This window comes from Phacochoerus africanus, chromosome 1 (assembly GCF_016906955.1).
Source record: "Phacochoerus africanus isolate WHEZ1 chromosome 1, ROS_Pafr_v1, whole genome shotgun sequence".
Taxonomy (NCBI): domain Eukaryota; kingdom Metazoa; phylum Chordata; class Mammalia; order Artiodactyla; family Suidae; genus Phacochoerus; species Phacochoerus africanus.
The window spans coordinates 6,644,288-6,671,252 of record NC_062544.1 but is presented as its reverse complement, the minus strand read 5'-3'; the positions used below and the strand labels follow the sequence as shown (position 1 = coordinate 6,671,252).

General features: G+C 42.5%; 1 protein-coding gene across 2 annotated transcripts in view; it reads left to right on the top strand.

Annotated features, from left to right (window-relative positions):
- The window catches only part of SEMA5A (semaphorin 5A), a 525,937-nt gene that overhangs the window by 447,463 nt on the left and 51,509 nt on the right, over nucleotides 1-26,965 (top strand). For both annotated transcript variants that reach the window (XM_047769187.1, XM_047769155.1), the window contains 2 exons: nucleotides 3,999-4,142; nucleotides 18,831-18,978. In XM_047769187.1, the coding sequence (XP_047625143.1) occupies nucleotides 3,999-4,142; nucleotides 18,831-18,978 (292 nt within the window). The remainder of the gene's footprint in view (nucleotides 1-3,998; nucleotides 4,143-18,830; nucleotides 18,979-26,965) is intronic.

Genomic DNA, 26,965 nt, shown 5'->3' with positions numbered 1-26,965 from the left:
AGCTCATGGCAATGCGGGATCCTTAACCCACTGAGCAAGGCCAGGGATCGAACCTGCAACCTCATGGTTCCTAGTTGGATTCATTAACCATTTTATCATTAGAAGGGACACACGAAGGTGTATGCCATTTCTGAATTCTGTTTCTCAGGGAGGGAAGGAGGTACCCAGAGAGCGCGAGAAAACTGTAACTAGCTACCTAGAAAGGTAGAAGGTCAGGCAAATAACTGGCTCCTCGACAGGACTTTGCAATCTAAAGAAAATAAATCTGCGTCTTTTGGTGTTTCTTACCTATACTTTGTTTATGGGATTTTTCTCTTGGAGCAAAACCTGTGCCCATCAGGAGGACCAGGACCACTCTGACAGGGAGATTGAGTGTGTGCAGGAAGTGGAGGTGCCCTGAGCATCTCTAGCTGGGCATGGGGGAGGCAGGGGGCTGGGCTGAGCTGTGCTGTGGACCCAGTAGAGACCTCGGCTGGTAGCATGGAGCTCTGTAGCAGGACCCTCTCCCCTGAGTCGTAACCGCCAACACCACCCTCAGCATCTGGAGAAGGGCAGACCACAGCAGCCACTACAGGGCGCTTTGACAGTACCTGGGAGACAGAAGCAAAGTCCTCAGTCAAAATGCTCTGCTCTGTGCTGTGGTGCATCTGAGCTCAGAACACCCCAACTCAGCTAACGTCAGCTGCGGGGTAACCTGGAAAATGGTTCAAATAGCGTCATCTGTGGAGTAGGTTTCCTGTCTCCTCTGTGTATTGGTTTGTTGTTTCTCTGATTTTCTTACAACTCTACTCAATTTGCTCCTGCTTTTCCAGCATCACCCGTGGCACCATGACCACAGCAATAGTCTATGTTCTAAAACAGACACCAAGAATGCCTCTCAGATGGTCTGCAAACTCTCCCTCCTTGTATGTAGGATATTGTTTAAGTGTGATCCTCTTCCCAGGAGCCTGTGTAGAAAGCAAAGGCCTCTGGGTGAGTCGTCTGTGACAACACCAACACTGAAGATCACATGGGTGACCCTTCTACGTGGGAGCCTGGGGCGTGAGAGCTCAGCCTCCCAAGAGGAGAAGGGGGTCAGATGCGGAAAGGCAAGGTGCAAGGGTGCACTGTGCCTTCTGCTCCCCTTCTCCATTGATCAGCTCAGATCCCTCCATAAAGTTGAAGGGAGCCCAGCAGGACTACACAGATTGGATTATTCCTGTTATTATAGGAAACAAAAGCCTATCGACATTGCATTACGGATGCATCATTTCTATAAAACTAAGATGGTTTCCACTGATGCCTGGCAGCAACTTTAAAACGGCTCTAGAATTGTGATTGTTGGAAGATTATAATAAGTGGCTAATATTCTTTTTTATACTGTTTGATGGGGGAAAAAAAGGACTATTGAGTGCTGTGACTTGTTTATTGATACCTCCGCGGCTCTGGTTGGAATGTGATGCAGTTAGTGATTATTTTAAGCCTGAAAATCAAAGAAACGCATGTTTTTGATGCATAAGTAGATGATTTGGGGTTGACTTAATCACAAAAAATGATCCCTCTAATGATACATGCTTCCTTGATGCTATTTCTTTGGTGGTTGCCTGCTGCTATGTCTGCCTCTGAGCAGCAAACCCAGCTCTGTAGAATAACCACATGCATGGACAATACACTCATTTATTCCCCCAGATATTATATTCCTATTACGTACACATTCCTCCATTGACCTCCCTCCCTGAATACAGCATGTTCCGTATGCTGTAAGTAGACAATGTAGTATAAGATACCATGTTTGTTAAAAGGTTTAGGAAATGAAGAATTTCCAAACAATTTTGGAAACAGTGTTTCCTGCCTTATTTAACCATCGGTTTTCCTACCTAAAGAACTCTGAAAGTGAAAACGTCATTTTACTCATGTTGAAAATGCTATTTTTGTCTGTAAATTCAGAAAATTATTTGGACACTTTTAAAAATTGTGACTGTCAGTGTTCCTGTCGTGGCGCGGCGGAAACGCATCTGAGTAGGAACCGTGAGGTTGTGGGTTCGATCCCTGTCCTTGCTCAGTGGGTTAAAGATCTGGTGTTGCCATGAGCTGTGGTGTAGGTCGTAGATGTGGCTCAGATCCCACGTTGGTTGCTCTGGCTATCGTGTAGGCTGGCAGCTGTAGCTCTGATTCAACCCCTAGCCTGGGAACCTCCATATGTCACAGGTGCGGTCCTTAAAAGCAAAAAAAAAAAAAAAAATTGTGAATGTCATGGACTATAAGATACTAATTACCTTTAGGAGCAACTTGAGAGGATCTGTCTTATTTTGTGTTATTTATGTTATAGTATCATAAAGAAGCTTTTTATACCATACATCGAGGTATCACTATGTATTTTAACAGTAGATGACTGTTAAGCTTCAGAAAATAGAGAAAGAATAAATATACTAAGAATTTTCTCAGAGGAACTTTCCTTTGTAATTGTGTTAGAAATTACATATTCAATTTGTTGTTTATACCTTGAGCTTGAATGGCGTAGCTGTGGACCTGCATGCTTCTAAAGGCATATATAAAGTAAGGTTAGAATTAATGTGAGTTGATTTTTTTTTTCCAGCGGAAATGTAAATCCCACAGATGAAAGTAATATCCATTCAGAAATCCATATGCCATTAGAGAAGTAAAATTATTTCTACATGCAGTAAACCTTCGTCTATGTTGGAGTTTGGGCTCTGGATTAAACTGATATTTCAATACTTGAAGATTTTAAATTCCTGTAGTTTGTTTTTACATAGCAGGGACGAACTGCTAAGGGAGATATTTAAATTATAAACATTCTACATGCAGACAGTTTAAGGAAAAAAATCAATACTAAAATTTTTTCTTAAGCTGTCAACAGCTTATCTTACAAACCACTTTTATAAAAGTGATTCATTGTATTTTTATTTTATATTTTTAATACATTTACCTTATTTTTTTACTTATGTAAAATTACATAAAAAAGATATACACAGTTTGCACTTTTTTATTGTTATTTCCTCAACGCAATTTTTTTTTCCACTGTACAGCATGGGGACCCAGTTACACATACATGTATATATTCTTTTTTCTCCCATTATCACGCTCCGTCATATGTAACTAGACATAGTTCTCAGTGCTACACAGCAGGATCTCATTGTTAATCCATTCTAAAAGCAATAGTTTGCATCCGTTAACCCCAAGCTCCCAATCCATTCCACTCCCTCTCCCTCCCTGCACTTCTTTATACACTGTATCTTTGTCACATTGCGAGAAAACGCCAAGACTCTGAATTTAAAATATCCATTCTTCATTTCTAGTAAAGCTTGTTTTAATACTTTGAATATTATAGGGGGTTTTTTTTGGGGGGGGGTGGTTTGGCTGCACCCTAGGCGGATGGAAGTTCCTGGGCCAGGGATTGAATCTGAGCTGCAGCTGTGACCCAGCCACAGCTACACCAATGCCTGATCCTTAACCTGCTGTGCTACAGCAGGAAACTCCTTTGATGCTCTTTATGACTAGGAAAGCTATCAAAGGAGTTGCTAATTTTCACTAATGTTAATAGATTTTTAAAGCAAGCTTTTAGATGATTATTTTGTTCAAATGTGCGCTTTTCATAGATTTAACTGATATGGTAACAGTCCAATAAAATCATAAACTCTAAAGGTTTCAAGGATTCATCTCTACTTACTTTTCAATGCAATAACATTATTTTTCATGGACTTAACCTTGTGACAGCTAAACTTCCTGAATTGTTTCTAATAGAGCCAATTTTTAATTATTTACAGTGTACATACAGCTTGACTCTCAAAGTTTCTATTTGGATCTTAAAATCAGATACCTGGGCGGGGGGGGGGACCTCACAGTGGTCGAGACCCCTCTAACAGTTCACTCATCCCCATGGCTGTTCGCTCCCTCTTCCTTCGCAGCTCACAAGCAGTGGTCCCTGCGGGAGAATGTGAATTTGGGGGTGGGTGCAAACAGAGGTGTGGCTCCAGTGACCCTGATGCTTCCTCTCCCAGGAATGGAGGCTGGACCCCCTGGACCTCGTGGTCTCCGTGCAGCACCACCTGCGGGATCGGCTTCCAGGTGCGCCAGAGGTCCTGCAGCAACCCCACGCCCCGGCACGGGGGCCGGGTGTGTGTGGGACAGAACCGCGAGGAAAGGTAGGCACCCTCTCTGCTCCTGCATCGCTATCCTCATGCTTACTGTCATTCCAGCGTGGTCGGTCTCCCGGCGGTTTTCGTTTTGGATCTTACTCAGCTTATAGTGGCATCCAGTTGTGTTGGGCTCAGTGGCCCTCCTCCTTGGCTGACATCCTTTCATTTTGACCAAAGCTTGAGGGTGACAGCATCACGGGGGCCATAGAGGAGCCTGCAGAGTACACTCAGCTGGGCCGTTCCCTGGGGATTGGAGACCCAGAAGCAGGGGGCAGTGCTGGGCTGGGCTCCCTGGAGACTAGGCAGGCGGGTCTGCTAGGTAGTGCTTGTTCTTGTTAGAATTCAACTAGGCTGGTCTCAATCTACAATTGCAAATAGGACCTGGGCTGATCCTGGGTTCAGATGGATCAGATGAGGTAAGTTTTCCATCACTAAGCAACTGGCATATGAGTGAGAACATAGTATTTTTCTTATATTTATGACTACTAATGGCTACATGCTTATCTATTAACAGCTACCCTCTGGGAAGCTGCAGGACATCCCAGAGGGAGGGATCCTTTTCTATGTGTATTTTAAGCCTTCAGCCTGCCCTGGGGGTATATTATTTCAGTCTCACGTTTGACACTTTGTTGCCTTTTATAGGCCCAGACATTCGATTTGGGCTTCATAAAATCTGCAGTTGTAATACTTGACTCTTTCTTGCATATTTAAAGTACATTCCTGTTTATGGCTATTGAGAGAAAGTCCATTTAGGTGAATTTCACATCACTTTCAGGATTCTTATTCTCCATACTCACATACATTTACCCTATTGATGCATAAGCAAAGTGGCTTTTAATGCCTTTTAAATAAAATGTAACAAGGCTTGTATCTAGTGAAATGGGTCCAGTTGGAGCCTAATAAGAGTACTGTATGCAGTTATTTGCTACGTGATTAATCCTTATGTAGACAAAACCAACAGGCTTAGTGTATAGATCATTCTCTACTAGACATTTATTACAACCTGAAATTAAATGTAGAGAATCATGCTTTTCTTTCTTCACTGTGTTCCTAAATTACCAATAAAGATTCCCTTCTTTTGACTCTGAGGAGAACGAAGGGTGATTTTTACCAGGCAGGGTTGGTCGATTTTGAAGCAGTCCCCAGTGACAGTCTTACGCAAGCCTGTCATTTCCCATCTGACACCAGCTGATAAGTGGGAAAGTCGATTATGGGAAAGTTGTCTCCCTGCTATTTCCCAGCATTGTAAGATTTTAAATGGGTTATAAATTTTAAAATGCTATACATTGTCACAGAATGGAGCCCATTCAAGCGAAGTCACTTTCATCAGTGCAAAGCCACCCCGGGATCACGACACCTCCACAAACCTCACCCCTGTCATCACCTTTGCCGGGCTGAGCACACAGGAAGAAAGAAGCTGTGTGGTTAACACGGATGTGCGTTCTGTATCCGTTTCCCAGTGTTCATAAACCTTCCTTCTTGGGAAAAAAAATCAGGACGGCTAATGTGTTTGCGGAACTTCCGTTTGAAATGTTCTGATTTTACGCACTTGGGCTGGATGAATATTTGCTTGATGAGGAACAGTTTGGACTTGAGGATGGTAAGGACAGGGGCTGTGATCCAGGCAAAGTTCCCCTGTGAACAGCCTTTCTTGGGGCAATCAAGACGTTCCTGAAAACTGGGGAAAACAAACACATGACAGCTCTTTCTCGGTCTTCACAAGCAAGAGAGTCTTAGATTTCTTTGCCCTGTTATGTGGGAAAGCTCTCCATCTACGTAATATAAAGAAATACCACTGTGATTCTAACAAAAGGGATATTCGAGAACGAAACTTAAGATTGAAGGAGTCCCTGGTCTCCATGGGGAGGGACCAAAGACCAAGGACTGGACATACGTGAGCATTAATAAAATCTCACCATGCTTATTTTTTTTAATTCACTTTTATTTTTATTTTTTTTCTCGCTGTACAGCATGGGGACCAGTGCTTACATGTATACATTTTTTTTCCCACCCTTTGTTCTATTGCAATATAAGTACCCAGACATAGTTCTTGATGCTACTCAGCAGGATCTCCATGTAAATCTATTCCAAGTTGCATCCGATAACCCCAAGCTCCTGATCCCTCCCACTCCCTCCCTCTCCCGTTGGGCAGCCACAAGTCTGTTCTCCAAGTCCATGATTTTCTTTTCTGTGGAAAGGTTCATTTGTGCTGTATATTAAATACTAGATATGAGTGATATCATATGGTATTTGTCTTTGTCTTTCTGGCTCATTTCACTCAGTATGAGAGTCTCTAGTTCCATCCATGTTGCTGCAAATGGCATTATGTCCTTCTTTTTTATGGCCGAGTAGTAAGTATTCCATTGGGTATATATACCACATCTTCCTAATCCAATCATCCGTTGATGGCCATTTGGGTTGTTTCCATGTCTTTGCTATTGTGAATAGTGCTGCAGTGAACATGAAGGTGCATGTGTCTCTTTTAAGTAGAGTTTTGTCCGGATATATGCCCTAGAGTGGGATTGCGGGGTCATATGGAAGTGCTATGTATAGGTTTCTAAGGTGTCTCCACACTGTTCTCCATAGTGGCTGTACCAGTTTACATACCCACCAGCAGTGCAGAAGGGTTCCCTTTTCTCCACAATCCCTCCAGCAATTGTTATTTGTGGACTTATTAATGATGGCCATTCTGACTGGTGTGAGGTGGTACCTCATGGTAGTTTTGATTTGCATTTCTCTTATAATCAGTGATGTTGAGCATTTTTTCATGTGCTTGTTTCCCAGCTGTATATCTTCCTTGGAAAACAGTCTATTCAGGTCTTTTGCCCATTTTTCCATTGGTCGATTGGCTTTTTTGCTGTTCGGTTGTATAAGTTGTTTATATATTCTAGAGATTAAGCCCTTGTCCATTGCATCATTTGAAACTATTTTCTCCCATTCTGTAAGTTGTCTTTTTGTTTTCTTTTTGGTTTCCTTTGCTGTGCAAAAGCTTTTCAGTTTGATTAGTTTCCATTGGCTTATTTTTGCTCTTATTTCTGTTGCTTTGGGAGACTGACCTGAGAAAATATTCATGAGGATGATGTCAGAGAGGATTTTGCCTATGTTCTCTTCTAGGAGTTTGATGGTGTCTTGTCTTATGTTTAAGTCTTTCCACCATTTGGAGTTTATTTTTGTGCATGGTGTGAGGGTGTATTCTAATTTCATTGCTTTGCATCCTCATGCTTATTTACACACCATCAATCCTAAAGAACCCCTGAGTGGCCACAAACAGATAAAGGGACCCTTCCCCAAAATATCCCTCAGTTCATTAACTAGGATTATAGTTAGTGACTTTTCCTTTGGGACAAAATCTCTCATATGCGAAACACTCAAGGAGAGCTTTATTACAACAGAAATCTCAGAAATGTTCACTTCATTTTTTGTCTCAATAATGGATAAAGACAATACTAACGTATTTTCTAGATGCGCTTTAAAAAGCATGGGCTCTTTGTTTTTCTGTTCTACAGTTTCTTGGAAAATGATTTTCTTGTGTAGTAGAAACTGAGTAGAAGCACCGATTCCCAAAGAGATTGATACAATGGATCTCTATGTAAATACCAACAAAATGCAAATACTATTGTCCTTATTTATTTTATCCTGCTGTGCAACGATAGCTCCACAAACTTAATGGCTTAAAACAGCACGCATTCATCACCTCACAGATTCAGGGGACCAGGAGTTCCTAAAAGACTCACCTGGGTTCTCTGCTCAGCCAGAATCGTGGTCACACCTGAGGCTCAACAGGGGAAGGATTTACTTGCAAGATCCCATGATTTTTTTGTTTTCAATCAGTATTCAGTTCCTTTTAGGCTGTCACACAGATGACCTCAGTGTCTCACCAGTCATCAGCCTGAGACTGGGCTCAGTTTCATGCCAAATTAGCCTTCCCAACATGGTGACATGCTTCTTCAAATCCAGCAAGAAAGAGAGTCTCCTTGTAAGAGGGACGTCACTTTCCTATGTTATGTCATTGCAAAGGTGACCTACCAGCACCTTGCCACATTCTGTTGGTAAGAAGTAAGTCACAGACCTGGTCCTAGATCATGAGAGGGCATCACACAGGAAGTCAATACAAGAGGCAGAGCTGCAGAGTTTATCTGCCTCAGTTGACTGTCTGTCCCTGCCACGCTTGTCCCTGCCACACACAAAATGCACTTCCTCCACTCCCAAGTGCCCCAGAAGTGGTATACCATTCCCTCATTGCCCCCATATCAGAACCTTATCATTTAAATCAGACCCAGATGTGAATGGGTCTCCCTGGGTGCAGTTTATCTTAGTCTGTCCATCTTTAACCTGAGAGACAAGCTCTCTGCCACCAACACACCCAGCGTACACACAGTGGGGCAGGCAAAGGGGGAAAATGGGAAGTACAGTGGAACCGCTGCTCTATAGAAATTCTGAAATCTCTTCTGACAAGTGTTTGGAGTTGCTTGCTTAAACGTAAAGGCTTGGGCATAATCCTTGAAGTTTAAAACTTCTTGGCTATGCCTTCTGGGCTCTCTCTTCCGCTTCCTGAGCCTTCCTTCCTTTCCCACGGAGGTAGGGTCTGCTTGCAGGTGGGCCATTGTGTCAGCCTGCTTCCTGCCAGTAGGATGTTGTGTTTCCAACAGCCTCATTTCATTTATACGTTCTCTGTCCATTTTAGTCTATGCTGGTAGTGTTTTTGCTGAAATAAACTCGATCCGTCGTCTGTGAATTTCCTTGGGGGTTATTCCTCTAAACAAATCTGTCCCCGCAGATCTTTCTGAAATAACCCTGCTCTACCTGGGGATCTGCTGAGATCGCTGAGGGACAGCCCCCTCCAGCCCACTTGTGATGGAGAGCATCTGCAATTCTCACACTTGACCTTTTGGAAGGACTCTTTGTGTGACTGACGACCACCCTGATCTTTTGATCTTTTCAAGGTTTTCGCAAAAGGTTGTACAGTCACAGCCTCAGCGTTTTGCTCTATGTCAGCCTTTCCTGACAGTGCGCAAAAGCTCCTTCTTCATTTTAGCATCTTTTGCCATCAGGAGAGGCTAAGAATTTCCAAAACCATCCTGTTTCCTTCGGTTTAATTTTGCTTCCCTCATTTTTTTTCCTCTCACATTTTGCTATGAGCAGCAAGAAGAAAAGAGGCATAACCTTCAACATACTGCTTGGAAATTTCCTTAACTATATATCTCATGTCACGATGTGTTCTGCTTTCCCTATAACTGCAGAGCCAATTTTGGAAGCTTTCTTCCTTGAATAAAGACATTCTTACTTCTTCCAGCTTCTAATAACATGATCCTATTTCCTTTTAATTTTTTAAAAATCTGTGTATCATATATATATAATGTTTTATATATGTAACATGAAATATGCTATATAACCATTTTTAAGCGTTTAGTTCAGTGGCATCATTTATAGTTACAGTATTGTGCAAACATAACACTATTTCCAAAACTTTTGCATCATCCCAAACAGACACGCTAACCATTAAGCAATAACTCCCTATTATTTCCTCCCTGCAGCTTCTGGCAACCTCAGATCTGTAATTTTGCTTATTTAGGAAATTTAAGATAATTAGAAGCAATTGTACAATATTTGCCATCTTGTATCTCGCTTACTTCACTTAGCACATTGTTTTCGTTTTATAGCATGTATGAGAACATCACTTCTTTTTAGGGCTGAGTAATATTCCTCTGCATGGCCGTACCATATCGTCATGATCCATTCACCTATCAGTAGATGTTTGCGTTATTTCCACCTTTTGGTTATTGAGAATAATGCTGTAGTGAACACTGGCATTCAAATATCTGTTCAAGTCCTTGTTGCAGTTCTTTTGTGTATATACGAAAGAGTATATACATGCATACGTGTGTGTGTGCGTGTGTGTGTATTGTGTGTACATATGTGTGTGTGATTGCGTATATGTATATATATGTGGTTGCTTGGTCATATGTTAATTCTATGCTTAGATTTCAGAGCAACTGCCAATTTGTTTTCTACAGCAGCTTCACCATCTACATAGCTACCAGCAAGGTACAAGGGTTCTGATTTCACAACATCCTTGCCAACAAGTTTTATTTTCCATTCTTTGATTATAGCCTTTCTAGCAAGTATAAAAAGGTGTCTCATGGTTTTGATTGACATTTCCCTAAGGACAAATGATGTTGAGCATCTTCCCATGGGTTTCTTTGGCCATCTGTACGTCTTTTTTGAAAATATCTAGGTCTTTGCCCGTTTTCTAATTGGGTTGGCTTTGTTGTTGAGGTGTGTTCTTTATTCTGTCTCCTTCTAATCCCTGGCTGGCAGCATCCTCAAAGTTTACATTTATTTATACCAACAGTCTATTCAAGGTGATTTAGGTTCGCTATACCATGCTCCACAAAAATTCTACTTGCTTCTCCTTATTCTCTGGTCCTCAAGCCTCTTTTGTATGTTTAGGTATTTCTTATAGTAGCACCACATGTTTAGGTGCCAAGATCTGACAACTATTTTAGTGTCATTCATAATAATATTACTTCAAACTTAGCTGCCTAAAGCACCACCTGCTTCCTGGCTCACAGTTCCTGTGGGTTCACAGTCTGGACATAGCTTACCTGGGTCCTTTGCTTCAGGATGTCACAAGACTGCACCAAAGACCAAGGTCATGTTTGCCAGAGGCTGCCCTCAGTTCCTTGACACCTTCCTCAGAGCCAGCACAGCAAAGAGTTACTGGAAAGAAGGATATTTTGGTGGAACGTAACATAATCACGGAAGTGAGAGCCTGTCATCTTTGCCACAGTCTATTGGTTAGAAGCAAATCCCAGGTTGCACCCTCACTGAGTGGGAGGGGATTGCAGAAGAAGTGAATTCCAGGAAGTCAGACTCATGGAGACCACATTAGAGTCTTTCCACTGCATTATCAAATTTAAGAGACCCAGGAATGGATGGGGGTTTATGATACGATTTGTCTTCATCTTCATAGGCAAACTTCCTGATCCCATGAAGAGCCAAAGTGATGCTCTTTCCAAGTCATTATCGTTACTCTTCCCTACTGGTTCCCTTAGCTTTCTCTTGGGGTAAAAAATCATATCGTGCCGTGAGCTGTGGTGTAGGTTGCAGACGCAGCTCGGATCCCGCGTTGCTGTGGCTCTGGCGTAGGCCGGTGGCTACGGCTCCGATTCAACCCCTAGCCTGGGAACCTCCATATGCCTCGGGTGCGGCCCAAGAAATAGCAACAACAACAACAACAACAACAACAAAGACAAAAGACAAAAAGACAAAAAAAAATCATATCGTGGAGGACTTAATACACATTCAGTTTCTCTAGTGCCATAAAAGATTCCATCATTCCAGTGTGGTCCAGCAAAGGAACAATCACGTGGAGCAAACCAGTGAGAAATCACTTGAACCAAACCAGGATCAGCTTGGTTCTGCCTAGCAGGTTGCAGTGACAAACTAGCGTGGGCTGATCCGAACTGAACACAGTTTGTAGCATGAAGAAATAGGACAGGGAACACGATACGGTGTTGAGAATCTAGTTTATGCAGCATTATGAAAGGCAGTTTTCTTCACAGAGACTAGGTTTGTGGAAAAAAAATGGGTAGTTTATGGAGAAGCATTGCTGGGTTCTTAATTCACTTTTAAATGCACATGGAGAATGAGCAGTCATTGGCAAAATTAAGATCTTAATTTTTTTGTTATTATTATTTTTTAATAGTTATTTCCCCAATACAATTTTTTTTCTACTGTACAGCATGGTGACCCAGTTACGCATCCATGTATATGTTCTTTTTTCTCACATTATCATGCTCCATCCTAAGTGACTAGACATAGTTCTCAGTGCTACACAGCAGGATCTCATTGCTAATCCATTCCAAAGGCAATAGTTTGCATCTATTAACCCCAAGCTCCCCAACCACTCCACTCCCTCCCCCTCGGCAACCACAAGTCTATTCTCCAAGTCCATGATTTTCTTTTCTGTGGAAAGGTTCATTTGTGCCTTATGTTAGATTCCAGATGTAAGTGATATCATATGGTATTTGTCTTTCTCTTTCTGACTTCACTCAGTATAAGAGTCTCTAGTTCCATCCATGTTGCTGCAAATGGCATTATTTCGTTCTTTTTATGGCTGAGTAGTATTCCATTGTGTGTTTTTAATGCGTCCTGAAATGTGCCTGTGACTTTCAGTGCTTTAAGATACTAGAGGTCCAGGAGAGCCCATAAAATTTCAAAAATATTTAGTTTGTAATTTGCTGAAAGTCAGTTGTCTGTAAAGGACTAGAGAGTGAAGAACCCATGGCTTATCTACAGTGTAGATTTTATTAAAATCCATAAGTTAATAAAAATCCTTGCACAAGCAAAGTCACCAAGATTAACTCACTTTAGATGCCCGTTGTTGTTTGTGCCCAAGAAAGACACTGGAGGCCCAGTCAGGAGTTTACCAAGAGGTACGTTTCTCAGTGGCAGCAGTTCTTTGGCTGAAGCCGTAAGCGGGTCAGAGGGGCAGTTCTCCATTGAAATTGCAGAGAATCTAGAGTTCGGAGCTTGTAAGAGCTTAGCCTCTGAGCAGACCCCTCCCAGGGTGAATTTGGGAGTGAAACCCAGACATAAAGGGACAGGCTAACCTGCACTTTCTTTCTTTTTTTTTTTTTTTTTGCTTTTTAGGGCCACACCCATGGCATATGGAGGTTCCCAGACTAGGGGTCAAACCAGAGCCACTCCAGAGCTCATGGCACCTCAGGATCCCTAACCCACTGAGTGAGGCCAGGGATCAAACCCACATCCTCATGAATCCTAGTTGGGTTTGTTAACCGCTTCGCCACGACGGGAATTCCTGACCTGGCAATTTCTATTTCCCTCTGATGTCCCTTGCGGAGGGTGACATAGTCACATATCCTGGTGTGTCCTTTGTCACAAGGCTACTATAGAAACAGGAGGGAAGGCACATGGTGGGCAACTCGAAAGTGCAGCCAAACTGCATTATTAAAACTGTTTGAAAGTTCCGTGCTGCATGCAGTTACCAGGTTCTGCTGCAGAAGACTTTCAGCTGTAATAATATACTGAGCACGTTCGAGGTGGCCTGCGGTAGGCAAAGATGAGAAAGGATTGTGGCTTATGATTTATTTTGCTGCGGGGAAGTGGTGGCTTAGCAGCAGTGCTTTTTATTAAAAGTCAAGGGTTTTATGGGAACTTTTAGTAAAATTTTCCTTTGCCCTCTCCATCCTTATGGTTGGTGTGTTCTTGTCTTTGAAAGCTGAAATTAGTGTCAGGGATCAAGGATGTTCAGTCCCTTGAAATGTTGGTAGAATTGTCTTAGAAATAGGAGGTTGGAGTTCCCATCGTGGCTCAGTGGTTAGCGAATCCGACTAGGAACCATGAGGTTGCGGGTTCGATCCCTGGCCTTGCTCAGTGGGTTAAGGATCCGGCATTGCCGTGAGCTGTGGTGTAGGTTGCAGACGAGGCTCAGATCCCATGTTGCTGTGGCTGCAGTGTAGGCCGGTGGCTACAGCTTCGATTCAGCCCCTAGCCTGGGAACCTCCATATGCCACGGGAGCGGCCCTAGAAATGGCAAAAAGACAAAAAGAAAAAAAAAAGAAAAGAAATAGGAGGTGGTCTTCTGGCCACAGTGAGAGAAGATACATGTGGACTTTTTTTCAATTTTTTAATTTTTAATTTGTATTTTTTAATGAAACCTTCATGTATTTATTTATACATGCATATGCATGAATATGTATTTCATATTTTTTTCTTTCTATCACACCCTCAGTTAATCTTTCCTGATTTGGTCCCTCGAAGTTGTTTAGAAACCGGTTTCATATATCATGATGTGATATATCATATATTTGAGTTGTATTTTTACACATTAGTTTGCTCTGTTTTTGTTTTTTTTTATTTTGTATTAAAGTGTAGTTGACTTACAGTGTTGTGCCAATTTCTGCTGCACAGCAAAGTGACCCAGTCATACATATAGATGCATTCCTTTTCCTGTATTATCTTCCATCCTGGTCTATCCCAAGAGATTGGATGTAGTTCCCTGTGCTGAACAGTAGGACCTCATTGCTTAATCCATCCTGAAGATAATGATTCGCATCTGCCGACCCGAAACTTCTGGTTCTTCCCACTTCCCCTTCCCCCGTGGCAGTCAGAAGTCTCTGCTCCGTGTCTGTATGTTTCTGTTCTGTAGATAGGTTCATTTGTGCCATAGTTTAGAATCCACATATAAGTGATATCATATGGTATTTATTTTTCTCTTTCTGACTTACTTCACTTAATATAAGAATCTCTAGTTGCCTCTATGTTGCCATGAATGGCTTATTTCACGCACATGGCTATTTTGAATGAAATGCTGAGAGTTCTGATGTTCTGCATTTTCTGGACTTACTCCTTCCAAGCTCATTCTCGTTCTCGAAACAAATGGTGGTTTCCTCTTGGAATACCCCCTGCACCAGCACACGTGCTGATAGTCATGGAGGAGTCAGGGCATCTTACCTCCTATAACTCTACACGCTTGCACAGGATTCCTAGGGTCAAATGTTTTTCATCTGTTATGTCCTCAATTTTCTTTTGGCTCTTCCATCCACTCTCTTAATTAGAAGCTTTCTTCCCCTTCTTTCCAACGTGTAAGAATGTGGAGAGTCTGGAGCTCTAAGACTCAGAGCCCTGCAAGACTATGTGTCTTGGAGTTCTTGATGTTGTGCAGCAGAAACAAATCCAACTGGGAACCATGAGGTTGTGGGTTCGATCCCTGGCCTTGCTCAGTGGATTAAGGATCCGGCATTGCTGTAAGCTGTGGTGTAGGTCGCAGACGCAGCTCGGATCTGGTGTTGCTGTGGCTCTGGCATAGTCTGGCAGCAACAGCTCTGATTCGACTCCTAGCCTGGGAACCTCCATATGCTGTGGGCGCAGCTCTAAAAAGACAAAAAAACAAAACAAACAAACAAAAAGACTATGTGTCTTAAAAATTGAACCCATGAAGAAGAGAGATAAGTACTACACTCTTCCGTGTGACAATTGAGAGACTAGGTTGTTTTCCTGATTGGTTTTTGGACTCTGGGGGGTCCTTCTGCTGTGAAATCTTAACCCTCTCTCCCTGGAAAAAATATGCCTCCCACTTTCCTTTGAGGAGCTAACTTAGGACTCTCTTATTTATTCGTTTTTCTGTACGTCCACACAGCTGCCAGCTTATTCCCACTTCACCAGACTCCACATTTAACCCTTCTTATTCACCTGCCCCCACCGTGGATTGCCTCTTCCTTTGATGGTTGCAGATGCAGACTCGCAAGCTGGCAGGTGCTCCACTGGCCCCTCCTGCTGTGTCCTCACCGGCCTGCAGTGGCTCAGACCCCACACTCAGGCACAGTGAGCTCCTCCCACCCCCTGAGCTCCATCCCCAGCAAGATGAAACACCAGCTCTTGAAGCCCCGTGCTTGCTGCAGCTCCGACGGTGCTCTTTTGTCTCTGGAGCTTTGTGGGATTTCCTTGGTTCCCTGTAAATACAGTTCAAGTTCTTCCACTCTGTATGAAGACCATTCATTCCACCCCTGTCACCTTTTCCTGTTTGCTCCTCCTCAATCACCTTTTTCCTTCACTCTTCTCACTCTTTCTACCTTCCGTTCATTTCCAGAATACCCACTGCTGCTCAGGACTCTTCATCCAATTGACTCCCTTTAATGTGGATGTTTCGTGTTTTCTGTGCCTGTGCCTGTTTCTGAAGCCATCACATCCTCCATCAAATGTCCCCTCTTTGATCTGAAAACAGTTTAATCATATCAGCATTTGACGTTGGGAAACTCTGCTCCTCAAATTACCTTTCCTACTTTCTGGAAATTACCTACTGACTAAATCTACTTTTTGCTCATTGAGATGGTGTTTTCCGACGATGGAAAGTAGTATGGAGGTTCCTTAAAAAACTAGAAATGGAGTTACCAGATGATCTAGCATTCCTACTCTTGGGCACATATTTGGATAACACTACAGGTCAAAAAGATGCATTCACCATATGTTTACAGCAGTACTGTTTTCAGTAGCCTAGACATGGAAGCAACCTAAGAGCCCTCCCACAGAGGAGTGGATAAACAGATTGGTGTGTATATATATATTATATATATATAAACACATATACAGATGTGGTATATATATATTATATATAAACACATATACAGATGTGGTATATATTATATATATATAAACACACACATATACAGATGTGGTATATATATATTATATATGTATATGTATAATATATAAACACACACAGTGGAGTTAGCCATAAAAAGAATGAAATTTGCCATTTGCAGCCACACAACACTAGAGATTATCAGGCTAAGGGACGTCGGTCAGAAAATGAAAGACAAATACCGTAAGATATCACTTATCCAAGAACTCTAATGTATGACTCGAGCTTATTTACAAAGTAGAGACTCACAGACATAGCAGCCAAACTTGTGTTGAGCAAAGGGGAAAGGGAGAGGAGGGCTACGTTGGGAGTTTGGGATTAACATATTCACACTGCTGCATATAAAATAGATACACAACAAGGTCCTGCTCTATAGCACCGGGCATTGTATCCACTGTACAGCACAAGGAACATATCCAGTCTTTCAGGATAGACCAAGATAGAAGATAATATGAGAAGAGGAACGTGTGTATATACGTGTGACGGGGTCACTGTGCCATACAGCAGAAATTGACACAATAGTGCAAATCAACTATATGCTAATAAAAAATATAAAATACAACAGCAAAAAATATCTTGTAATAAACTATAATGGGAAATATACATATATACATATATATGTTTGCATATCACTGATTCACTTTGCTGTATACCTGACACTAATACAACACTGTAAATGGACTGTACATCATTTTCAGCAAAGGTAGTGTGTTCTGTCCAGCACAACCCGCTTGTGTCTATTTCTCTGTATTCGTCTCAGGTTTACACTCTGTGGCAGGGACGCACTCCCGACAACGCCTTTCATAGTGCCATGCAGGAATAAGTGTTTATTCATAAGGAAGACTTGTTAAAGGTGACTGACTCGGCCTGGCAGGCGGGGACCTCTTTGTCTTGTGTCTGACGGCAGGTGGCCTGGGATGAAGGAAAGAGACAGAAAAACTTACATTCTGGGGTTCTCTAGAAGCTAAACTCTCGGGCTTAATACTGAATTTATTTATTTGTTTGTTTTTCCACTATTATCTCTTTTTTATTTTATTTATTTATTTATTTATTTATTTATTTTATTTTCCCACTGTACAGCAAGGGGGTCAGGTTATCCTTACATGTATACATTACAATTACATTTTTCCCCCCACCCTTTGTTCTGTTGCAACATGAGTATCTAGACAAAGTGCTCAATGCTATTTAGCAGGATCTCCTTGTAACTCTATTCTAAGTTGTGTCTGATAAGCCCAAGCTCCAGATCCCTCCCACTCCCTCCCCCTCCCATCCGGCAGCCACAAGTCTCTTCTCCAAGTCCATGATTTTCTTTTCTGAGGAGATGTTCATTTGTGCTGGATATTAGATTCCATTTATTTATTTGTTTATTTTTCTTCATAGGGCTGCACCAGGGGCATATGGAAGTTCCCAGACTAAGGGTGGAATCGGGACTGCAGCTGCCATCCTGCAGCAATGCGGGATCCAAGCCACATCTGTGACCTACACCAAAGCTTACAAGCAATGCCAGACCCTAAACACACTGAGCGAGGCCAGGGATCGAACCTGCCTCCTCATGAATACTAGTTGGATTCATTTCTGCTGAGCCACAGCAGGAACTCCAATACTGAATTTCAGTGGTCCTTTAAATTGCCAACTGTGTCTCCCTGAGTTTGGCCACATGCAAAGTAACATCTTCCCTAGGAGCTGTAACCTGTACAGTGTCAGGCTCTTTTCTTCTCAGTTTCTGTTTTTTGTTTATTTGTTTCCCTCTTGAAACAAGGAATACTGGTGATGAATTCAAGACAGAGGAGAAATGTGATGCATGTAATGCTAAGGAAGGCCTTGTGTATTTGGCTGAAAGTGGGCAACAGGAATATGCATGTACAAGTATAATCCGTCACTAAAAAAAAAAAAAAATTGGACTAGTTGTCAGTAGTTGTCACCTCTTTGGGGATAACTGATGGTCACTGAAATTACGGTTGCTGGACATCATCCTGAGTCTACAAAGAAGTTTAAGAACATGGTAGCCTAGAAAGTAGGCGACACGAAGCTGCAACCCCCAATGAGACTAACTTTCCTTTAACTTATATTAGTAGGATTGTGGGCCTGATTTGATTTTAGGATGAGAAATGAATTCCACACACAGTTTGCTGACTTGATATTCCTAACCTCCTTTATCTTTCAGTGTTTGTGTTTAGAAGATAAATGCCCTACTTAGGTATTTTCGATGTGTTCTCATGTTGCGGGCGTCTATTTGAAGGGTTTTGTTTTGTTTGTTTCTCCTTTAATTGGCTGCGCAGGAAGATCCATCCTGCATTGTGAGTCTAGCATTTTCTTCATTGTCTCCCGCATCTCATTGTCTGTGCACACACAGCATGGCCAGCGCCACATCTGCCTCCTTCCCCGTGCGACCCCTCGGAATTCCAAGCGCCCCTCCACGCAGAGCATGCCCATGTGTTCAGCATCTGGTGCAGAGACCCAGAGCGGAAAGACCGAGGACTCACGTTAGACTAAAGCAATTCTTTTATCTCGTGGTTCTCTCATTATAGGTACTGCAATGAACATCTGCTGTGCCCCCCCCACGTGTTCTGGACCGGCTGGGGTCCCTGGGAACGGTGCACCGCGCAGTGCGGGGGCGGCATTCAAGCTCGCCGCAGAACCTGCGAGAACGGGCCTGACTGTGCGGGCTGCAATGTGGTGAGTGGTCCCCCTCATCCCCAGCTCACACTCTGGAGCTCAGAGGCCAGAGTCAGCACACACTAGGGGGCGCTGCACACAGTAGGTCCCCTGCAGACACTTTCAACTGCAAACCGTAGGTGTTCTACAAACACCGAATGCTCTGCACACACCCATGTTCAGCAAACACGAGATTCTCAACAGGCACTCAATGCACCGCAAATGAGAGTGAATGAGAATGTCTGTGGAAGATTCTGGAAATTCAGAGTTTCCGGAAGGCTGCTTGGAATCAGTATTCCCATGTGAGATAAACTGCCCCAGGTGTTTCCCAGTTCTCATTTCTGAGCTAGTACAAAAACTTTCACCGGGTTAATGCTGGGCACTCTATTTGGTTTGAGAAAATGGAATAAGGTGGTTATACCGAGCCCACACTGAGGCAGAAAGTGGAGACACACCCACGACACTGAGGAGTGAAAAACTTTACAGGGCGGTTGTCAGAGCACATTTGGTGCCAATTCCTAGGGAACGAAAAACAACGTATGGTTTTGTTTTTCTTCTGCCTTAGCGGGTCATAGTTCTTTTCATACTTTAGACTCTCCAATAAAATCCGACTTGTGCGAAGGCTTGTTGTTCTCCCGGTACCATCTGTCAGAATGATTGAGCTCGGAAGGCTTCACTTCATTCGCCTGGCCCTGGTGCTGGCACTGCCGAGTGGACACAGAGGCAGTAGGGATGTTTTGGTGGAGAGATTTCAGCAGGAGAAGGTCTGGCTTGGCACCTTCCTTGCGGGTCCTCCCATTGCTCTTCACAGCAATTTTGTAACCTTGGGTCGTGAGGCTGAGGATGAGTTTGTGTTTCTGAAAAGCTTGTTTTGTGAGACTCAAAAGCCACACACTCCAGACAGCCTTGGGAGATTCGAAGAGAGGACGAGGGTTATAAGACGCTTTGGTATTACGTTCCACTCAAGGAGATTTCTGTTATTGGGATTTGCAATTAGATTTCTTTCCCTTTTGCACTGGCAAAGATATTGCAGTAGCTTTAATGGAATCTATTACTGATTATAGGAGGCATTTCTTTCCAGACCAGCCTGAACTAACTTTCCACTATGGAAAAATCTTAGTGTCCCATTTATGATGATGTATTTGTTGATATTTCAGATGTTGAGATTTAAACTTATGTGTGAAAATGTGCAAGGTGGGAGTTCCCGGCATCGCACAGTGGAAATGAATCCGACTAGGAAACATGAGATTGTGGGTTCGATCCCTGGCCTCGCTCAGTGGGTTAAGAATCCAGAGTTGTCATGAGCTGTGGTGTAGGTCGCAGACACGGCTCAGATCCCACATTGCTGTGGCTATGGTGTAGGCTGGCAGCTGGAGCTCCGATTGGACCCCTAACCTGGGAACCTCCATATCCCATGGGTGCGGCCCTAAAAAGCAAAAAAAAAAGCAACAACAAAACAATGAAAGAAAGAAAATGTTCAAGATAAATCTGTAAACCTTCACATGTTCTAGGAAAGCAATTCAAATGTGGTAGATGTTTTCTTTGCTGAAACTGAGCCTCCTGCTCCTGGTGGCTTGGCATCTAAGACTGGGATCCCCACTTGCCTATCAAGGCTTGTCTCCTCCACTAGGAAAGCGAAGGGATGGCTGCCCCGAGCTGATCTTGCACCCCAGTTTCTAAAACTTAGCAATACATTGAACTCAGAAAACATCTCAAGTCATTCATTTTTCTTATTGCAAAGTGACTTCAATAATTACATTTTAAAACAGTTTAGGAGTTCCCATCGTGGCGCAGCAGAAACGACTCCAGCTAGGAAGCATGAGGATGCGGGTTCGATCCCTGACCTCGCTCAATGAGTTGAGGATTTGGCATTGCCGTGAGCTGTGGTGGAGGTCACAGAGATGGCTCAGATCTGATGTGGCTGTGGCCGTGGCGTAGGAGGGCAGCTGTAGCTCCGACTGGACCCCTAGCCTGGGAACCTCCATATGCTGCAGGTGTGGCCCTAAAAAGCAAAAAATAAAATAAAAATAAATAAATAAAAACAGTTTAATTAAAGACAAAGTATATTAAGGAAAGGGTAGTCCATCTCCTATGTAGTCCTTGGAGTATGTGGGGAGGGGTGCGCGGGGCGGGGGAGGGGGGCGGGAATACATCTGATTATAAAGGTAAAAAATTGAATGTGTTTCTAAAATGTTAATCTATTTGTTGTTTTATTTGTGTCTCAATTTCCAAAATTATGGCTTGTGAAATAAATATAATATCCGGCTCCAAATCCAAAGGAATATCACAAGTGTCTCCAGTGAGCCTAACACAACTTTGTAGATATTTTAGTTTAGCTTTCTTTTTCTTCCTTCCCCACCATAGTTCATCTGCTGGCCATGTAATTCCAGAAAGTTGTCATTTTGGCACTCTGGAGCAGTCCACTCCTTTACGGTAGAAGCATAGCATTTCTTTTTATTCCCGCGTGGCTTTTTCTATCTATTCCAGTTTCTGTCTCTTCGAAGGCAGGAATGCCAAGTCAGGGACGTAAGCAGAATGAAGGGCTTGGTTTCTTTGGATGGTTGAGAAAATAGATCCTCTCAATTCAATTCCCAAAATGTTTGTTTGAAAATAATAGCTATTTAAGGAGTTCCCAGCCCGGTGCCTTGGGCTAAAGGATCCAGCGTTGCCGCAGCAGTGGCTTAAGTCACAGCTGTGACTCAGCCTAGATCCCTGGCCCAGGAACTTCCATGTGCTGTGGATGCGGCCAAAAAAATAAATAGCTGTTTAGGCAAAGGAATATATTGCTCTTCAAGCTGCCATTGAGAAGTCTTTGGCCACAGAGTATGTTTGTTTCTGACTTTTTGTCTTCTATTAAGATAGCATCTGTAAGCATAGGTAACTTATTGATTTTGGAGCCACGGTGTTATCTGCCTGGATGACAAGTCAGGTGATAGTTCATGAATTTCAGCCTCCTCTTCTAAGAAGGAAATGATAGCTCCCTCCTCTCGGAGCTGCTGTGTATATCAAATATGTGATGCCTCCGATGTTTGCCAGAAGGTCTCACCTTTTTAGAGCTTCGCTGTGTGTTCTCCTTCCTACTCTTTAATTGTTATTTAATTGTGGTTCTTTAATTGTTATTCCTGGGTTTAGCTGCCTCTGAACACAAGCTCATTAGAAATGACGGTATGCTAGTGAAATGGTACTTACACAGTAAAGGATAGGTTTGTGGAAAGCATGAGAACTTGAATGTCCTGAGCGCTATAGCAGCCAAGAGCAAAAGAGTTGATTTCAAGTTCAAGTATGAAGGGCTATACAAGGCTTGAGAATCTTTGCTTGTCCCACCATTTTTAAATTGAAGCTTCTACAGAAAGACTTCTCACGTTTCACCAGTGAAATTGATATGTCCTTGTCTTTGAATCAATCTCCAAGCCTTTCTTTACATCTCAGCAAGAGATGGTCATTTCAGACAGATAAGGACCCACCTTGAGAGCTGTTAGTTTTTTCTGTAAAACCTTGCTCTGAAGGTTCTAAATGTTGATACCTCTTCACAATCCTGATTTCAGTTCTTTTGGATAAGTATGTAGAAGTGGGCTTGCTGGATCATATGGTAGGGTTTTGTTTTTTTTTTTTATCCTGTTATTTAATTTTATTGGGGTATACTTGATTCACAGTGTTGTATTCGTTTCAGATATACAGCGAAGTGAATCAGTCATACATGTAAATATATCCGTTCTTTATCCCATGTAGGTTATGAAAAACTATTGAGTAGCTTTTTCTGTGCTAGATCTACGTAGTTCTCATTAATCATCTGTGTTATACAGTCATGAGTATGTGTTATTCCCACCCTGCCCATTCTTCCCTCTTCCCAACAGTTTCCCTTAGGGTATCCATAGGATTGCTTTTCAAATTTGTGAGTTTGGAGTTCCCATTGTGGCTCAACGGTTAACAAATCTGACTAGCATCCATGAGGATGCAGGGGGCCTCGCTCATCAGGTTAAGGATCTGGCATTGCAGTGAGCTGTGGTGTAGGTTGAAGATGCAGCTCAGATCCTGCATTGCTGTGGCTATGGTGTAGACCAGCCACTGCAGCTCTGATTCGACCCCTAGCCCATATGCCACAGGTACGGACCTAGAAAGCAAAAAAAAAAAAATTAGATTTGTGACTTTGCTTTTTTTTTATAAATAAGTTTTTTGTATCATTTTTATTAGATTCCGCATATAAGTGATATATGATATTTGTCTTTGCTTGGCTTTCTCAGTATGATAATCTCTAGGTCCATCCATGTTGCTGCATATGGCATTATTTCATTCCGCTTTATGGCTGAATAAATAACATCGTATCATATATACATGTTCCACATCTTTATTCATTCTTCTGCAGATGGAATTTATGTTGTTTCTGTGTCTTGGCTGTTGTGAACAGTGCTGCAATGAACATTGGGTGCGTGTATCTTTTCAAATTATGGTTTTCTCTGGATATATGTACAGGAATGGGATTGCTGGCATAAAGTAGCTTTATTTTTATTTTTTAATTTTTAATTTTTCCATGCTGTTTTCCACAGCGGCTGCACCACTTTGCATTCCCATTCATAGCATGCAAGTGTTCTAATTTCTCCATCTCCACAGGACTTGAAATCAGGATCTTGAAAGGTTTTCTGCACTCCCAGGCTCACTGCAACGCTATTCACAGTAGCTAGGATGTGTAAACAATCTAAATGTCCATCTACAGACGAATGGTTAAAGAAAATGCAGGGTATACATATGATGGAATACTATACAGCCTTTAAAAAGAAGGGAGTTCTGCAACATGTGACAACACAGATGGACCTTGAAGATATTATGTTGTGTGAAATTAGCCTGTCACAGAACAAACACTGCGTGATTCTACTTACAGGAGGTGTCTAAAATAGATACATCAGATCCAGGAGCGGGATGGAGGTTGCCAGGGGCTGGGTGGAGAGGGAAGTGGGGAAATAAAGTTTCAGTTAAGCAAGATGAAGAAGTTCTAGAGATCTGCTGTATGACGTTGTGCCTATTGTCAACAATACAGTGTTACATACTTAAAAGTTTTAAAAAGGTGGATCTCATGTTAAATGAGCTTATCATGGTAAATGAAGTTAGAGAAAAAGAAGTTCCGGGTGTGGAAGGCATGGGGGCCACGGAGCCTTGGGCTGTTTGAGGAGTTGATTGACACACACAGAGGGAGGGCCTGGATCTTCTGCCTCAAGTTCTTTGTGTGACCCTGAGGCCAGCCCGCCCGTGCTCTGGGCCTCTGTCTTCCTCCCTGACGTGCAGGGCAAAGCCAGGTGCACTTGGCTGGCACTAGTCCCTGGGCCTTGAAATCACTGATTCTGTGATCCTGGGACGCCTTCTCTGGATCCCGGCGGCACATGTCTGATGAGTCTGGAATGAAACCCATCGGGACACTTAATGGGCAGACATGTCCTCCCAATTTCAAGGGAGCTTGTCTAGAACCCCCAGGAGCCCTGGCTCCCTCTGGTCCCCACTGCTCCTGCTCAGATGTCCACTGTCTCCCTTCACACATGCGGCCTCCCAGAGCAGGTGAGCAGGTGAGAGAGGTGAAGCCACATCCCAGCTCTGCCTCTGCATCACCAGGATGCTGTTCGTGTCTCCCATCAGCATCCTCAAATGAAATACGAAGCACCAGCACCTGGCTCTCTGTGAGGATACGCCAGATGCATGAGAAACGAGTTTCTACTTCCTAGCTCGTGGTAAACTTACCATAAACATTCATAAAGTAGAAATCAGCACCATTGTTATTGGCATCGAGACATAGCTTCAGGGGGAAAAAAAAACGTCTATGCTTTTTTCCCAGTATGGCTTATTACAGGGTGTTGAATACAGTTCCCCGTGTTACGGATGCAGTAGGATCGTGTGGTTTATCCATTCTGTGTATACCAGTTTGCCTCTTCTCGTCCCAAACTCCCACTTCATCCCACCTTGACCCACCCCCTCCACCTTGGCAACCCGAGTCTGACCTCTTTGTCTGTGAGTTTGTTTCTGTTTCACAGATAAGCTCATTTGGGTCATATTTTGGATTCTGCATATAAGTGATAGCAGGTGGTATTTGTCTTTCTTTTTCTGACTCACTTCACTTAGTATAGGATAATCTCTAAGTCCATCCATATTGCTGCAAATGGCATTATTTCCTTCTTTTTGATGGTTGAGTAGTATTCCATTGTGTATATGTACCACATCTTCTTTATCCGCTCATTCGTTGATGGACACGTAGGTTGTTTCCATGTCTTCGGCTATTGTGAATAGCGCTACTGTGCACATCGGGGTATGTGTATCTTTTCTAATTATAGTTTTTTGCCAGATCTATCTGCAGGAGTAGCATTGCTGGCTCATAGTTGAGGAACCTCCATACTGTTTTCCATGGTGGCTGCACAAACTTACACTCCCACTCGCAGTGTAGGAAGGTTCCTTTTTCCCCACACCCTCCCCAGCATTTCTTGTTTGTATGCTTTTTGATGATGGCTGTTCTGACTGGTGTGAGCTGAGACCTCATTGTAGTTTTGATTTGCATTTATCTAATAATTAACGATGTTGAGCATCTTCTCATATGCCTATTGGGCATCTGTATGTCTTCGTTGAAGAAATGTGTATTTAGATCTTCAGGCCATTTTTTGATTGGTTTGTTTCTTTTGTTGTTGTTACTGAGGTGTATGAATCGTTTGTATAAGAAATTTCTCAAAATATAATATTAACAACTCATATTTTATGTTTTCATATTTAAAATTCCTTTATAGTAATATTTACATAATTTATAATTTGCATTTATATAGATATATAAATAGTATTATTTTATGTTTACTGTATTTGGCATATTTATGTTCCCTTTTTAACCTATTTTGAGAATATCTAGTGACCATAATGACGGTGAGTTCACATCTTACAAATCCTAACTTACTTTATTAGGTCGAATGTTATCGAAATGAGGTTATCATGAGACATAGTCGAGTTGTTATCTAGGCATGTGATGATAGATGAATCATGTAATAAAGCCCTCCCTGTCACCCTGGAGGGCAGTAGAGAGAAATGAGGGGAAATGATGTTGTTTATCGAGCACCAGCTGAGAGGTAGGTGCAGTAGTCTGCCTGTCATTCTATTATTACAACTCCGTAAATGGGACTTTACAACACCAGGGCTTAAGGATGAAGGAACGCGAGACAGCCCAGCAGGAGAAACTGCCCCAGGGTACTGAGCCTCCCCCTGGAGCAGCAGGGCCCCCGGGAGAAATGTCACCATTTGGGTTAATCTTCCCCTTCCCCCTGCGAGAAAATGGGCTGAGAGAGGGTCCGTGTCTGTTCCAGGTCATCTGCCAGGATTTAAGCCTGGAGCACAGCAGCAACTTGGAAATCCCAGGTTAAATTATTTTATTTAAAAGAATTAGATCATTTTAGAATAGTCACCTTGGGCTTAATTATCTTTGGCATAGTTTTGTTTCATTTTTAACCCTTTTTGGTAGTGTCTAATAACCACGATGATAATGGTTGTATGTTTTATAAATCCGAACTTACTGTGCAATATCCAATGAAATATTGAAAGGACATTATAACTGAGCCCACTGGAGTTATTACTTAGGCATGTTATGGTAGACTGAAATTCTGTGTTATACAATCAAATAATTAACTTTTACTGAGCACCTACTGCATGCCAGGTACTGTTCTAAGAGCAGTTCAAATTGATCGTGTTTACCCTCTCTGAGTCCCTGCTCGGCAGTTTGCATTATTACCTCCACTTGGAGTTGGAGAAACTCAACCTGAGAAAGATTAATGAACGTGGCCAGGAGCCAGTTCCTAGTAAGCAACGGGACCAGCATTTGAGAACTGATTCTTTGGGCACAAATAGAATTTAATGCCATGACTGCATTTGCATAATTTTTTTTGCTCAATGTTGAGTCATCAGTGATAAGATCTTATTTTCCTTCACTCTCACAAAGTACAAAGTGGATCTTAAAAGAAAGAGGAGCTTTTTTTGTGTTTCCATAACACTTCTCATG